This window comes from Centrocercus urophasianus, unplaced genomic scaffold, assembly GCF_019232065.1.
Source record: "Centrocercus urophasianus isolate 14NV4802_14NV808 unplaced genomic scaffold, USGS_Curo_1.0 seq_10, whole genome shotgun sequence".
Taxonomy (NCBI): domain Eukaryota; kingdom Metazoa; phylum Chordata; class Aves; order Galliformes; family Phasianidae; genus Centrocercus; species Centrocercus urophasianus.
In genome coordinates, this window is record NW_024884142.1 from 91581681 (window position 1) to 91599555 (window position 17875).

The window sequence follows — 17875 nt, forward strand, 5'->3', positions numbered from 1 at the left end:
CCTTTTTATGATGTCTCTTGTCAGTGGTACCAAAACACTGAAATTCACATCTTCCAGAAAAGCAAAATTTAAGAAAGACAAGCCCTGCTCCTCTTCGTTGTCTGTTAAAGATTACATATCATAGGCACATGTCATAATATATTAACAAAATCAACTGACCTAGTCTTTTTCTAAGAAATTTATAGCATGGGTTGATGATATTAAAAGCTAAGATAGATTTTTTTAAAGAGTAGTGGAAGAAATTTACATAAACATGTTTTCACTGTCAGGATTCTGTAGGCAGGAAAGCTGTGAGTCTTAATCCATCAATCTTTCACGCATTCAGAGCTGCCAATCAAAGTGAGACTGACCCACTCCATTACCATCCCAATTATAGAAAAAGCTCCATTAGCAATACATTTTATCAGCCATTCCCCAACTACCCCATTCTGCCTACTCCCTTTCAAATAAACCCTAAGGCTTCAGGAAGTAACTTCATTTCTGTGCACACTTGGTTACAAACCAGCATGCTTTCACCCAAATCATCATCTTCACCCTGCAGGTCAGTTACAAAAAAAAAAAAAAAAAAAAAAAAAAAAAAAAAAAAACAAGATTGACTCCTACATTTCTTCTGCCTCTTTCATAATCAGCAAACTAAGTCTGTGCGAAAACAGCGATAACAGAACATAAAAACATGCCACAAACATCTTTCCACCACCTTCAAATGTGTCATCAGCTGCTGCAGCTTCATACATAGGCCAAAAGTACACTTAGCAGAACTGCACTAATCAGATGTCTAACTTAAGTATACCTAGAGGTGTATCTTCTGCTTAGTACAGAGTCATTGACAAAGCAGCTGTCACTTTCCATATGGGCAGCAATGCATTATCAGTCCTGCTGCTGACCTGTTGCCTGGGGGGCTGGAAGCAAGAAAAAAAAAAGCAAGAGAATAGAAAAAGGTACTAGATCTACCTACATGTTTAGCTTATGAGATGATTTATTTCATAAATCACATCCGTACTGAGTATCATAGTTTTCCACAGGAGGAAAAGATGAATCCTCTGTAGTGATACGTGAACTGCTACGAAAATTTGAAACTTCAGTCTTTTTTTTTTCTTTACCAGCTAGGAATTTGTCAAGCCACCTCTGTATCAGCTTTAATGAGAAATGGCAGGAAGAGAAATGCTGCAACTAGCCAGCATTTAAATTCCATCTTACCTTGGATGACATGGATGCCCTCAACAATATGAAGCTAATACATAATTATGCCTTAAGCACCTTAAAGGATTCTGCCACTGTTGTGGAGAAAAATAAACATGTTGGTCCAAGAGTTGACAAGCTTGCTGCTGCTTGCAGGGAAAGTGTTTTTTACCTCCAGCACCACTGACATTGTAGGACAGTCAGGCAGAGGATTAGGCAGAACACAGGGATTTTTAATCCAACTTTGGGGTTCTTTCATTGCCTGCTCAGTGAAAGGTTTTTTGTGCATTTGCTATGGTTCTTCCCCCAAAAAACTATATTCCTTAGTCTCTGAATTACACACGGTCATCTCATAACCATCTAAAATTGCAGTGCCCTGTACAGCACTCACTTGGAGACAACCAAAGGGGTCACTGTGCTGCCTCTGGTTAACAGCTAAAGGACAGGGTTTCACACAGTTGAGGATTTGGTACCCTAGAATGACCAGTATTGAGCAGTGACTAAAGAATAAAAACAAGTTCATGTTTCCCAGCTGTGTTTACAACCAGAGGCAGCCTTTTAGCTCATGAAGTCATTAATGTCATTCCATATCAACAGTCACTATGTACACACAAGACCAGATCAAAAACATCACGACTCCTTGGTAATCACAACACCTTTTTGCAGGTGTCTCAAAGCTTTATGGAAGTAAACTCTAAACTGCTTATCTCAGGATCTGACTGTGAAACAATGATCTGACACTTAACAAAGAACAGCCCAATGTAACAAAAAAGTCTGAAAGCTGATTACAGACACCACAGTGCTTGCACATACACACACATTCTATATGCTCTTTCTATAAATGCACAAAAACTGAGTGCTGTTTCGATGTACTCTCTTCCCCAAAGAAGCTGTCAAGACAGAAGAATGAAGAACCATTCCTAAGTAGTTGTCCTGAAGTGCCTTCCTACTGGAATTTACTAAGATTGGACACTCGATAAATACATATTTTTCCTTGTGGTGGAAGTTTTGTTTGCTTGCTTTTTTTTAAATTTACATTTTCCTGTGAGCAGCTTAACAAAAATTATTGGTATGTGCTGATGTAAACACTTTGGTTTAGCCATATTTTTTTTTCCTCATTCCTCCAACAGCTTTCTGTACTTCCCACAAACAGCAGCACTGTCTGCTATTCTGCCAGTCACATATCTTCTGCCGCAAAAAGTAATGATCTTAAAAATAAAATAATAATTATGCATAATATCATGAAGCTAGGCCAGAAGCTACTACTGAAAAGGAAAAAAAAAAAGGGAGGGGAGGGGCAGGCCAGCATTGATTGATGAGGAGTAGGCAGCCCCCCAGGAAATGAGTTTGAAAGGAACATATAGGGAACTAACAGCCTCATCTCTCTTGAGAAATTAACATCATCTGAGCACAGCTCTCCTTCAGCTTTTCTTACAGATTCAGTCTTACGGTAAACCTCTGGATTGATGGCTGGGGAAGACTGTTACTGTTCATAACTGGATACCAAAATTCAGGATGTTTCTATACTGCTAAGGGACACCAGTAAGAACTGCCTACTGGAATCAGCAGTGCTCTTTACTTTCCCTAGCAGCCTCCTTCAGTTTCCAAGCACAAAGTCTCCTCGCTTAGGGTTGTCCATTAAAATTTGTGAAACAACGTGCTGAAAGCAAGCTCAATGAAAACACCTGACGTCCACATCAGGAAGACATCTGTGTTTTCTAAAGACAGCACTCTTTTACTCAAAATCTTGAAGAAGTAAATGTATACATGGAGAGGGAAAGTAGACATCATTCATTTGACAAAAAGGAAGCATTCTCAGAATGACAGCAAGCAGGCTAAGGACTTGAGGGAAAAAGAAAACCAGGAATCTCTTACAGTTGTAAGCCATCTTTAAACTACTTTTATCCATCAAACTTGCATAAATAAAAAGGGAAACATTTATTGAGTATGCAAATTGAAGACACTGAGTGGGGTAAAAGCCTGAGACTTGCTACCTGGATTAGCTTTGGTCTCCTTTACAGTTGGCTGGAAAGAAAGCATCTTTTTTCCAGATTTCTTAATCTGTCTCAGCAAACTATTATCATCTACTGCATCACAAAAGTATTTCACAGTTGAATATTAAGATAGTATTCAGTGGCTAAAAGAGTAGTAAAATTTGTCTGCCCTTCTTTAAACATTGCTGTAAATTTCACACAGAGCTTGATTTCCTAGGCAGATGCCTACGACAGACTTGAAATTTGTTTTTAAACTTAAGTAATATATACTTAAAATATATCAATACAAGCATTTATGAAGTCCTACTTTAAGAACATGTAAGAACAAGTTTTCATTGAGAGAATTCAAGTTTTCTCCTTACTGAAGATTTTCACAATTAAGCTGTCTTTCTCAGTTAGGGCATTACAAAGAAACACTGTTCCTAGAACTACTACATTATGCACAGTCTCCAGAAAAAGATGGGGAAAGTTAAGCTCTCACTATTCATGGTATGATTCATTGCAAAGAAGCTTAAGAAAGCACTACAGAGTTGTTTTTTTTTGTTTTTTTTGGTTTTTTTTTGTGGTTTAGCCGCTGTGCAGTTTGATGCTGATTCAGCAGACAAAAACAAGATACAAGGCAGGTTTTACACACGGTTCTTCTGACAAGAAAGTGCTTTCATCAGCGACTTTTCTTGCATCTTATGTGATCTGTACATGAGCTAAGCTGCAACTGCTATGGCAGTAACGAGAAAAGTCATTGTTTCACGTAGAAACATTTGTCTCAAAATGGTGAATCCAGCATTTTCTCTGTGGTAAAGCTTAGGATTGAAGACCAATTATCCATGAATGGATAATATTCATAGAATAGTCTTTAATCTTTTCTATAAAGAATCATTAGTCCAGATAGAGCAAAAACAACCAAAGGGTGATGAAGTAAAAGCTACCCTTTCATTGTCATTTTTACATCTGCCCAGTGATGACATTTACACTGAGGTATCAGAGCACGCAGTGATATACACTACAGTAAAAAAAAAATCTGTTTCTTAATAACTAACTACAGAAATGCAATTTTTCCATAATCATAGATTAGCAAAGCCAGATTTTCACACTAAGCAAATAGATTAGCAAAGCTGTAAGCAACTGCTCCTCATCATAGTAGGAGCTATTGGGAATAGGTGAACGGTTGGACTGGGTGATCTTTTAGGTCTTTTCCAACCTTGGTGATTCTATGATTCTATGATTCTATGATCTGCCATGAAACCTTCAGAGATGCTCTCAAACCATTCAGAACGTCACAGTTTGAAAAACGATTCCCAAAGTAGAAGAAAAAAAGCTGTGATTTTAGCTCTTAGATTTTTTGAGGCAAATAAGCGTGTGTTCTGCACAGACTTCACATACTATTCCCATTTTAGCACATTTGACCACAAAAAAAAAAAAATCAGCTGCTGTTACATATAACGTTGTTCTTTTGACATAAATAGTGCCTTGCATGAAGAGGAAAGTACACATACTTAGTATCAAGAAGCAGAGGCTGAAAAGTAGGATTTATTCATTCAGGCTTTCTCAGCCTGTATATTCTTATACTCCTAGTGTCCATAAAACCTAGTAATGATCAGCCTTGTTTGACAACTTTAAAATAAGAGATCGTTCAATCAGAAGCAGCAAAAGCCTTTTATACTTCAATAGTAAGAAGAAATGGAGAAAAACAAAGTTTAAATATCAAGTCAAGGAAATAAAGTGACAAGAATAGAGAGATTTTGTGTTCCTAGGATGTCAGTTCATCTGTTCACTTAAGTTCTTGAAAACAATTTAGTCATTGGTATGATTAGAAAAGACTAGATCTTCACACTGCCAGTAACTCGGCAGCGTCCATCTGCTGACTAGAAAGAGCTACAGTCAAGCTAATAGTTTACCATCAAATGCTTGAAATGCTGTCTCTCACCCCATGTATACACGTCTCCTCTCAAAATTTAAGTGACTTAAACTACAATGAGCCATCAGAGAATATACAAAACCAAATATACTTGCATCAATTGTTAGGCTGGCCTATATTATCCATTACGTCTGCATATTGTAAAATTTGTACATATGGCCATGATACATGGGCTGCCAACTGTCTCTCTTCAGCACTGTAGCCCTGCAAAAGCATATTCAAATCCTTCCTCCTGCCTATTTCACATACATACCTCACCAAAGGCTCCTCGACCAATCACCTTTAGGATTTCAAAATCTTCTTTATGTAGTCGCATCTGTTTCACTTTAGATGTAAATGGTTTGGCTGAAACAAAAGAGAAATATCGATCATTAAAAAACAACAACAAACAACGTAACAGTAGCATAAAATAGATGTAATTAGAGTCCTGAAAACAACAGACTTAGATACCTGTGTGCTATAATGCAATATTGTGAATTCAAAGCTGGAAATAATAGCTAATAAAAACTAAGCCGTAACTGCTGTGAGTGAAAGGGTGTTTTTGCCCTGTAAAAAACAGTCCACTGAACAACATAGTCTTCTACATTCACAGTTGTCCACTGCACCTCTGTTTCATGTTATCTGTTACTGCATAAGCAAAGTTTAATGTATTGAGGTATTCACTTTTGACCTTTGGATGTTATTCATTTCTCTGCCAAACAGCTCTTGTATTTGATAGAAAATTAGAAGGCAGATGAAAGATGACCGGTTTGGGTAGCGCTGGTCCTGACTCTGCGTCATGCAACAGTTTTACAGACAACTTCAGGAACACATAACAGTTAATTTTTAGCTTCTGGAAGCAAGAACAGAAAGTGGAAAAACCACACAGGTATAAAGCTGATCTATAAAATGAGCAGAAGAACCCAAGACATAACAAGAAATGCCCACCCACCCAAATCTGTTAATAAGATTTTTCTGGATTCTCATATAGTTTGACCATACAAGCTATAACATAACTGGTATCACTGCACTACAGAAGTAACAGCGTTCTTTAGAATTTTCCAATCAGCCCCATCTTTCTTTCCCAACATCCCTGGCAGTGCAGCAAAAACTGTACAAGCTGACACAGAGGTCAAGAAATCTGAACTTAATTTTTTCTAAGATACATCAGATGCAAACAATCAACTCTCTAACAGCAAGTTCTGTTTGTTCTAGCTCTGGAAACATCAGCTCTGGCTTCAAGAAATAGACCAAAAAAAAGTTTTAGGTCCAAACAGTAATAACACAGCCACAAGACACTGAGATTTGCACGTAAAATAAACTAATGTTTTCACCTTAAACTTACAATTGCTTCACTCAGAATATTTATGACAATTAAAGCACAGGCATTCTTTCAAGGTGTAAATTTTACAAAGTACTTTTCTCAAGTCCACGGAGATCTCAAACTTAAAATCAGTTCCTCATAACTTAATAAAAAAGAATAAAGGTCTCAGAATAGGCAAAACGAGTGACAAGTACTCCTTCAGTGGGAGAACACGAGCGATTTAACACAAGTATTAGTACTACTGACAAACACTACTGAACAAATTAAAACCAGTCGGTAAAGTCTTTTAACTTGAAAAACAACTGATTGAAAACAAACCCGTCGTTCTTGACTTCAACATTTTTTGACCATTATAGGCCTGGCTAGAGTAACAGGCAAAATATCTTGTTAACAAGCAACAGCATAGCTGTTTAAACCACAAAACTCTTTCTCACTTTATATTGTAAGGAAAGGCCTGTCATTCTTTAATTATTACATTTTGGAATCTTCCAGGGTTCCCATAGGGACAATGGAAAAATAAACATCATTAAAACTGATTCAGTAAAACACAACAGACTAAAATATGCTTGAATTTGGTTTAATGATTTGTAGTATCAGTGCTAGCAGAAAAGCAGAAGTAAACTCTTCTCTTCAATATTTTTAATCTTCTCTAGCAACAGACATGTCAATGTATAGCCAGCAGTTTTAGGAAGCAAGATACAGTCCAAGAAAAGCAAAAGAGACTTGCCCTAGGAATGTGCTCTAAATAGCTTGCTCTAAAAAAGGTCAGTGCTTCATCATCAACGTTGTTTGTCTGCTGTGCAAACATTTGATATTTTTGTGGCAACAGCAATCTTTAGTCCAGAAAATCTGGCCTGGTCAAGGGTCTTGGAAGGCACATCTTCAGACAGCAATTTCACGCATCAAGCTCTGCACTCTGCAGACTATGAGGTTAACGGGCAGATTTTTTGCAACTAGTCTAGCAATGCTATATGAGCTGTTATGAAGACAGAAAACCCCAAGGTCAGGAAGCAGTTTTCTAAATGCAATTTTTACAAAGGGGTCCCTGCAATACAAAAGGTTCTTGAATTTAAATATTTGGGGATACAGCCCTCTCCTCTATTTACATGCTCATCTCCTCTAACAGAATCATAAGCAAATTAACAATTAGAAAATAACATCCACTTTATCAGAGAATTGCAGTTTCCTTGATGAATACTAGGGCCTGTCTGCAGCTCTTCAATAGCAAAAGGTGCCATGGGAAGGGTGGGCATTTCCTTCAGCACTTCATTCAACTAACAGAAAAGCAGAGCAATAGCTCTTCCCTTTTGTATAATCGATGAATATTAAGATGTTATAATTACAAAATAAACAAGCGAGTTTGGCAAAGCAGATAATGACAACAGAAAGAGAATAGATAGAAAGCTTAACCCTATCCTGGGCTCACCCACAAAACACCAGCAGAGCAGATCTCCGGATGAGATCCTTCCCCACTGGTAGCCAGCTCTTAAATAGGTCTAGGAGAGGTGCAGCCTGGCTCCACCCCTTCTGGCAGCACAGCTGAATTGCCTTCACCTGAGCTCCTGTGGCTGGCTCATGGCTCGCCTCAGGTGATCAGTCAGAGGTTCAGGCTGTGACTCTGCAGTTCCCATACACCCCTCCCACATCCCTTTTCTCAACTCCTAACAAAGCACGGAGGAGCAGCAGTTTGTTATGCCAAATTGAATTTTCTCTCTTCCAAAGCAGCAGAGAAATACAGGCAGCATTTCCCCTGGCTCATGCAGCTCAGAGATTCTCAACTTAGCAGGAGCCACAATCTCATTATATAAAAACTTACGGATTTGCCAGTATGTCATTTATGGCCACAAGCTGCTGAGTCATATATAGAGACAGTTATTCTAAAAAATATCCACATGCTGTTGTTATTGCCACAGAGATGGAGGGATACATCTTTATCTCTAAGAACTGCCCTACAAAAACACTGGCCACCCAACCTGGCCAACACATTGGATCTTGATCTGCCTGGGAAAACTGAACCACCATACTCTTGGCAAAGATTCCTTACACTTAATCAATTACATACGGCAAGAAAAAGCCATCTGACAACTCAGCCTCAAGGGAAACCGACACACTAGAAGCTAGGCTAAGCTATTTTGTAATGAGGTGAACCTGTCATGACTATTTTAAGTAATTTAAGTCTCTATGGGTTGTTCCTCACCTTTTATGTTCAAGACATTCATTCCATTTCTGTTTACAAAGCAGTCAAACTGGTCAAAAAAACAGCAGTATGAAAAGAATTCTTTAATTGTTTCAAATCCTTCCAGCAACTTCACCTGGAGTAAAAACGTTAACAGCACGCTAAGCCAACCACCAGGGTTCCCTCTGCCAAACCAGACATACTGAGGAGCACGCATTCTAGCTCGTATGGGTTCTGAAGTAGAGACACCAAACTTGAAAAGCCTGGCAAGGTGCAAGTTGAAGCATTCTATAAGCAGTGCTAAGAAATATTTAATACCAAGAGATTTAATTTTTAAACTGTTGGAAATAAAAGTCCATCTCCTGAAGAGCAGATGGGGAGGACAGCAACACTGTCAACCCAATGCAGTTTAGTACTGTCATTATAAATGCACATGATAACAAACAACAATCAATAGTAATTTTAAAAGCAACACAAAAACACACACAGAAAATAGAGCAGTACTGGAATCTCATTTGCAAAGTTAGTCTTCCCGTCTCGTTCTCTTTCTCTCCAGTTCCCAATCTGCAGAGATTGGGCAGAGCAAGCCCTGAAATTCTCATCTGTCAGGGCTGACCTCTGGCTGGTGTGGCAGAACTCCTTCTCTCTCTCTCTCATCTGCAACTGACCTTTTCCTTCCCCAGCAAAGCACTGCAGAGGATTGGAGCTGCTTTATGATGGGTTGAAATTACACTCAGTGAGATGAGGATCAGGTTGACTGTCTAAAGACAGGGCCAAACATTTGCAGGCCTGGAGCTGCAACTAACTGAAAACACACAACTGATTCATAAATTTAATAAAACACAATGGGACAATGTCAGGGAATTCCAAATTCTCCTTGGTGCCTCACTGATGTCAAGGTTATTTTACTGGTAAGCACAACAGATAACTAACTCAGCTTCCATGAAAGTGTGCATCTTCTACTGGCAGGTCTCAGTAAGGTATCTACGCCCTGCCTCTCCAAGGAATGATAAAACGTGCTTCCTCCTCAGTAATCCAGGTGTCACACAGCAAAAGCAGGCTTCTGGCCACTGCGCTGCTCCATATAACAAACCTCAGTAAGCCAAAGATTTAGAAACTAAATGCTGTATCCATCAAAACTGTTGACAGAAATGATGCAAGTTCATTATGAAGGAAACACAGAACAACAACAACGAAAACAGCAGCCATGGAAAAGCAGCTGCTTGCCATCTCAAAAGAGAACCTCCTCCCCTTCACCAGTTAAAAAAATCACTATAAAAATACACAGAGAGCATTCCCTCGCTAAGGAGAAAACCCGCACAACCTGAGACACTGTCACTCAACACACTCCCAGAAGGCTCTTGGATTTCTCTTACCAGTTCTTGCAAACACAAAACCAACAAAACAAAACCCAAGAAGAAAGCAGAATACACTGATAGCCCTGCTTTTCAAGACATTTTGCAGCTTTGAATTTCTGCTAAATTCCTGAAAGGTTACAAGTGTTTGTATTTTACATATTCAATCTTGCTATTATTTTCAACTGGCTTTATCAGCTGTGATTACAAAATACATAAAATGCAGTTCTGAGTTAAGAAAACCACAACTGGATGCTTCAAAAAGCTTCAGAGAAGAGGCATAAGAATGCTCTGTCTGAAACCAACACAACTCCTCTAAAGATATAACAGACATTCAGCAAGGCAGAGCTGCAACTTGACTGCGAGATGGAGCATCCCCTTCTCTCTACCCACCTAAAACTGGCAAGGCAGCACAGGAAAGCTTCCTGGCAGCTTCTTGTCTCTTTGGAACATATCAGGGACAAAACATGGCAGACCATGGCCAAACCACAGAACTTTATTTAAGACTATGTTAAAAAAAAAAAAAAAAAAAAAAAAAAAAAATCAAGTTTTCACAGCTAGGATTCAATTTTCAGTCCCTCAGAACATTATCCTGATGAACAATTAAGTGCCAACATCTGTATGCACAAGTTAAGAATCTGTCATTTTCCAAGAATGAGAAGTATGTCCACAAATTCCTGTGCTATGGTACAGGCAGACACAATATTCTGGATCCTGAGGGAAAAGAAAAAAAAGTAATCTGTTCTCATCTAGGTCAACTGGAGACCATCCAGCCATCTTTGGCTGCAGCTACCACAAAAGATTCTTCAGCAGGAATTTTAAAATCGGAGACAGAAATAAAATCTCTTTCCCAAACATACAAGAATAGTTCTATTCCACCCCCAAAGTCTCAAATGAAAAATAATCCATGCACTCATAAAACATTAGCTGCAGGTCTGGGTAACCCTTCCACACTACATCGAGATACAGCCATTACTTTTTTTGTGTTACTATTGTGTGACAAAAAGTCACACAAGTTTGAGTATTTTATGTTTAAATATTATTATATCAACAGCAAAATGAAATACTGAGCTTCAATTCATCCTGCTGTGCACTGAATTCTGATGCAGTTCTTGCACCACTGTCAGTGCAGCCTTTACCATTGGACTCCTCTTCCACCTAGCAGACAGTATAGAGTTGCTCTGGAAGTAAAATAAGAGAGGTGGAAAAAAAAATATGTCATAGAATCACAGAATGGCCTGGGTTGAAAAGGACCACAATGATCATCTAGTTTCAACCCCCTTGCTATGTGCAGGCTCACCAAACACCAGACCAGGCTGCCCAGAGCCACATCCAGCCTGGCCTTGAGTGCCTCCAGGGATGGGGCACCCACAGCCTGCTTGGGCAACCTGGTCCAGTGTGTCACCACCCTCTGTGGGAAAAAAATTCCTCTGAAATACATGTGGTATTTAGAAAACCTGAAAGGCTAATAGAGGAAGAAGGTGGTCATGTGCCTGTAAAGCTGAATGCTGCTTAGGCACTATCCCTCATACTGTCTAACAAGACAAGATGAAACTCACATTCCTCAGTAGTTGACATAACTGAATTTCCTGTTATTTGACTGCCTAGAATCACTGCATGCTTACACTCAAATCAATTGGACCCGTGTTTAGAATTACTAAACGTTCTGAAGAATCAAACTAGAAGTATTCCTTTTTAATGTCTGTTTAGAATTTATAAACTCTTAAGTCCTTGATTTTATCACATAAAAAGAAGATATCACCATTTAATGACTAATCTCTTGAGAAATACTACCTTACTCTTCATGAAGATTATGAGTTGGCAACTAACTGAGTAATGTGAGACTATTATTCAAGAGACAAATTGTGCAACCACACAGCAAGTTTCTAAGAGTGGGGGAAAAAAAAAAAAAAACAACAGAGGGAGGGGAACAAGCACCTGTCAAATAACAGATCTCCCTTCTGAAGAGTGGTATTTTCTAACCACAAAGGATGCTTGTAAAGCCCCCTCGAGGGTGCTGCGGAGGCATCATTAATTCTGTAATTTCCTTTGTTCTGCATGCATGATTTTGCATTCTTAATTAAGCAGTCATTCAAAATATAGATAATTTGCTCATCTGAATAAAAATTAAAAATAACCTCTAGAAATTCTGCTGCATACCATAATAACATAGGAGTGTCTTACCCAAACAAAGGCAGTGACTTGTGCCCACCGAAGGCAGGCACCCACCTACCACTGACTGCTCAGCAACTGAAGGGCCTGTGCTGCAGCCTGCTATTCTCTCTCCATAAGCTACCTGCTTATTTAGTATTTCACAGCACTTTACAAGTCCTCCATTTGATTTCTGAAGACAAAGGAAGAAGAACGCTAAGGATTTCAGTCCAACACCTGCTACTGCAGAATGAACTACTTTCCCTTCCTCACACAAGTAGATGAGGAGTTTCACCTCTTCCCTCTTGCAACTCTTCATCCCATCGCTTTCCATCTCAGCTATTCAGTCCCATCTCCACCCCAAGAACCAGCACTCAGCATCACTCTGCTTTATCCCATGTCATTTTACCATGCAGCCACCTCCTGTTTCTCCACACCCACACTTAACTCACTTTTAAGTCAGTCTGCTCGTGGCTGTCCTTCTTCACCAGCACACCCCCACTCCCTCATCCTGCAAGTCACAGAAGCCGCCAGCTGAGCCCAGCTCTCTCCGCAGCCCTAATTGCTAGTTTTGTGGTTTCCTCCCTTTCCTTCCTAGCTCTTTTCTGCCCAGCAGAAGTCTCTCTACCGAAGTCCCAGCGCTGGCAATGAAGACCTGCCACCACCCTTCCTCCAGTTTCCCAGTACATTTCCTTTCTCCCCTTACCACAACTAGTTTTGAAGGCTTTGCTCCCACTTATTTTCTATTAAGTTGCAGCAAGCTAAGTAGTACTTGAACTGTACAACAGTCCTTCCTTTTCATTTACAACTTTAAAGTCTGTTTTTATGTAAAGAAAATATACTCCGGTCACATTTAATGTTTTGCTGATACTGACTAACATGAGCAACTCACTTCATTCATTTTCAATTCCAAGAAAAAGTAGTACAAACTCATTTAATCTCTTTGAACTAAAGGATATGCTGTAAGACTTGTGAATAATGGGCGTGATCAGATTCTTCACAAACTCCCCTCCGCTAAAATGACTTGTTTGTGTAGCTATATATTTTTAGCACCTACATACCCTTAAAACTTGTAAAAATGCACACCTGCCAAATCTGAGCACATGAACCATTTCAGTCTTTCTTCTGTCTTCCCTCGCAGTGCTTTTACCCTGAAGTATTCACCAGGCTTTATTTCAGACCCATCCCAGCAAGCTGCAAGGGCCTCGGAGCAGAAGGCTGATAATAGGGTCAAGCTGTAATAGCAGACACTGTTCTACAGCATGTCAGAGACAAGCACCCACCAAACGAACTGACGTATCATGTAACAGAATACCTTCTTTCCTCCTTACAAGCATAGCATAAGCCTGCTCAAAACCACATGAGTACACCCCAGACAGTGCATTTCACTGATGCTGTTATTCATGTTTGCATTACAACAGTTCTCCAAAGTCCCAGTCACAAGAACTCCTGAAGACAAGTATCATATGAGCACAGTTACAATTCTCATTCTGCCCCACGGACAACAGGTTTAAAATGAAAGCTGCTGCCTGAAGTCATGCAGTTGTGATCCAGGCCTCAGAGCTAACTGAAGTTCAAACATGAAAAGCAAGTTCAAAATACATCTAAGTAATTCTTTTCCTTTAGTTATCACTCTGTCATCAGATAAATTGACTTTTGAATGCTGCCTGCATTTATTTTACACTGACTGGTATGTCTGATAGGCTGCTCTGAAATCAGCAAAAATGAAATAGTACAATGAAATTGTACAGCACTTCATTAATATAGCACGTTAAATGTTGATTCTGAGCATCAAGTCTTTAAGTGCAATAACAAAAAAAATACACTACTGCAGTTTCTTTGACTGCTTTCTACAATTTCAAGTTCCTGTTACAAAATGCAGCACCATTCCTAACACCACAGAAGTTTTCCCACCTCCATAGCTTAGTCTATATGCCACTCCCCATACCATTTCAATGCCATCACTCCATATTAATTCCACTGTAGCGTAACAGCACACTTTTTGCTTGTTCTCTGTATGCAAGCTGAGCAATGCAACTGGTTCTTATGCACTGGCACAACCATAAAAGCATGAGTAGTTCCATTTGTTTCACAAAATACGATTTTACGTCATGATTCAACTATGACTTTAGTAACAATCCTTTAATAACATATCAGCACTCCTTGATCTTCAGAGAACTTAGCTTTAATGTAATCCTTTCTAATTAAAATTTTAAAAATCATTTCAAGTTCAGTACCATTCGAATGTGAACTGCCTGTAATAAACCTGACTTGAGCATGATGAAATCTTGGCTCTTCCCAAATGGGCCAAGTACACAACTGTGCACCAGATCCAGCACTCTATTTCTCAGCTACAATCAGCTTTGCTTTCCTCCTGATTAAAAAATCACTGTCCAATAATGCTGATTAATCATCTTTTATTGCAATTTTACCTCATGGCAACTTTAATTATTCAACCTTCAGTGCATTTGAATCACTGAAATCTACTGCTACTTCCAAAAATATCACTAATAGCCATTAATAAAAACTTCTAACAGAATCTTGATTTTGACAGTAGCACAAACATTTTCCTAAACAACAAAAAGGTTTTCAAAGCACCTTTAAGGGGTGCTTCAAATTAACCCTTTAGAGTTCCTAACGCAGCAGATGAAGGGGTTCTCACAGGGCACTGCCCTGCATGCTGTTGTATGAAACATGCTCTGATTTCAGTATCCCCAACTCTACATCAGAAAGGACACCTCAAACCTGTGAGCTCTTACATGTATGTGTTCATAGGGCAGTGAAACTTCAGTACTTTTTAAACCTTATCTCCTGAAGTAACAAGGAGATGCAGTGCCATATGCCTGTTACGATAGGCTACACTCAGATTACAGCATTTCTTTACTACTACATTGATTAAAGACAATTTTTCTCTGATGATACTTATATAACACAATAGGATTATTTAGTTGTATTTATCAAAGAAAAAGAGGTGGCAAGTAGAACTAATTTTTTTCCTCTCAGTTGAGAACTTATTGTTCTCACTCTAACTGATAGAGAAAAATTCACCTCAATACAAACAGTTCTGAATCTCCAAATGCAAGGTATTTTTCCATAATATTCTTTGCTTTCTTTGCTCTGTGCTTTAATTTCCTCTGGATATGGACAGAAGAGAGGGTCCTGTATGTATGTGATGCATCGAAGGAGAAACTATTTGCAAACTGTGATACTACAGCCTATTTATTTAGATACATAAAACACTCAGTGAACACTGAAAATTCTTTGCTTTTTAGCCAAGTGTTATCTCAAAGGTTTTGTTCATGAGAAACTCCAAAGGAAAAGCCATGGAAAAAACAATGCACACACAAAAAAGTCATGGATGATATTTTAGAAGAGCATAGAAGATAGAAGATAAGTCTTTCAATTTATATACAAATGCACAAGTTATCAAGAGAGAGAGAATACCCGTTTAGTTACTTCAATGAAGCAATCACATTTCCCAGGCAGGTTATTGCACAGCTCTTAGTAAGCATTTATTGTTCTCAATCATTACCATCGTTTAGCTATTTCATATAAATATTTCAATGGAAACTGCACTCTAAAAACAAACCAACATGGATTCCAATTACAGGTATTAAAATACTTCAGAAATATGCTTAAGTCACAAGAAAAATGAATGCTAGAAAATACGGGTTAAAAAAAAAAAAATCAATTTTACAGAGTCACCAAATGCAGAAGAAAATTCATCAGGTACAAGTGAACCTTGAAGATTGAGTAAAACGCAGGGTGGGGAACTCTGTGTATATCAATATATAAAATGAGGAGAAACACTACTTTCAGGAAATACAGCATCAATGCAAGACCTTGGAAGACTGAAAGTAGTCACAAAAGAGTACCATACGGCCACTGTGCTTAACAATGTCAAACAAAGCTCTAGATATCTGCTATATATTTGAAGTACAATACTGCCTACATTAAAAAAACATCAGAAGAACATTTTAGGCTACTGTGCTATATCTAACATTCAGAAGAAAACAGACAAGGAGAAAATAATACATTAATTCAGCTAGACTACAACTCACAACAGTCATTCCTAAATCCGAATGACTCCAATGCAAGAAATTTCTTGCTACATTTGAAAGAAAGGTATTTGCTGCCTACTCTTACCATCACCTTTTCTAGGTTTAAAAATAACGGCTACATAATTCATCAGGCCTCCACCAGCTTTCTTTTTTCCAGGCTGAAGAGCTCCAGCTCTGAGCCTGTGCCCACAGAGGAGGTGCTGCAGCCCTCTGATCATCTTCGTGCCCCTCCTCTGAACCTGCTCCAACAGCACCATTTGAAAGAACTTCTGTTACACATCAAGACCACTACAAAATACCAACACAAGAAGGATTTGAAGTTCTCTAAATGTAGTCAGATTCAAGTTCAAATTCTCTCAGCTACTTGCTTCTGCTGTCATGCTGGAGGTTTTTGTTTTGTTTGCTGTTGTTTTAATTATGGTGTGAATGTTCCCATGAAAGAACTTCCAATAGCATGTTATTCCTTGGGTATTGTAAGGACTTCTCAGCTTCCTTCCTGCACTTCATAAGATCTTACGATTAAAGCTGGGTGGTTGACCTGGAAAATTGTGCTTTATGCAGCAAGACATTATGTTTCAAAAAAGACAATACCTAAGTACACAAGCCTTCTTTTATAAAAACACAAAGAACATACAACTATTTGAATAGGCTCTATTGCTGCATTAATAGTTGAAATGCAGAATAGTCAAGGGAGTAAAGCTTTTTCCTCACTTGAACTCACTCAACTGGCACAGGATCTCTTTCCCACTCTCCCAATCCCTTGGGTCCCTACAAATCAAGACCAAAACAGGACCCAGCTGTCTCTGCCTGTTCAAATCCATTCAATTACAGCTGGAAGGCAGAATATTTCCAGGCAAAACTTCCCTGTGGGATACTTACTCATGTGAATAAAACATACAAACCAATTGGGTACAATCAGCCACAGCAGAGCATTAAGCTTATTAAATATGGTAGCATATTTAACAGAATAAAGTGCTCAAGTAGTTATTACAGTGTAATTAAGCACTAGCAAATGAATTAACATAGGAAGCATTAACAGCAAAGGAATCAAATACGTAGTTGTCCTGACCACCAATTAGGATGAGAGGATCTTGTCTGCCACTCAAAGGCCTGAAAACCAGATTTAATAATCAACAATATTGATTACAAATACCCCACCTGACCATGCTAATCTTGTGACCGCATATTAGAGATGAGCAGCTAACAGGACATACAGGCACAAAACAGCTGGGGGATTTCAGTGGGAAATATTTCTTCAAACTTCAAAAACCATTGCTAATGTTACATTTGTTAGGCTTTTGTCACATGATAAATGACCAAAATCAATGGTCAAGAGCTGCAAAGTAAAACAGTCAGTGCCTGTGACCACCCCACCACCCCAATGCTAAATTACTGCCCCAAACTAAAACCTAAGCAACAGCATATCTGAAAGAAAAAGTTTCCAAATACAGAATAACTCTATCTGCATCACAACAAAGAGGAAAAACTCAGCCTTTATCACTTTATTCCTGTCTACAGACTTCTGAACACTCCCCAGGTTGGAGACCATTCCTACAAACATTCTTTAGTTTTGTTCTGTATTTGTCATGAACAAAGATTCCTGAAAAACAGACACACCACCTGTCTTTCCTCTCTTCTCTCCCTCAGGTCAGATAAGTCTTCCAGCTCACCACTCTTTGGCCTCTACCTAGACTGTGAGCTCTTTAGGGCCTGCATGAGTAACTGCAATAAATGGATTGAT

General features: G+C 38.8%; 1 protein-coding gene across 7 annotated transcripts in view; it reads right to left on the reverse strand.

Annotated features, from left to right (window-relative positions):
- Positions 1–17875, reverse strand: part of CDC42BPA (CDC42 binding protein kinase alpha) — a 153193-nt gene that overhangs the window by 103697 nt on the left and 31621 nt on the right. For all 7 annotated transcript variants that reach the window (XR_006171413.1, XM_042834461.1, XM_042834646.1 and 4 more), the window contains one exon: positions 5342–5433. Coding sequence is in view for 6 of the 7 variants with exons in the window: in XM_042834461.1 (XP_042690395.1) it covers positions 5342–5433 (92 nt within the window). In the remaining variant the exon portion in view is untranslated. The remainder of the gene's footprint in view (positions 1–5341; positions 5434–17875) is intronic.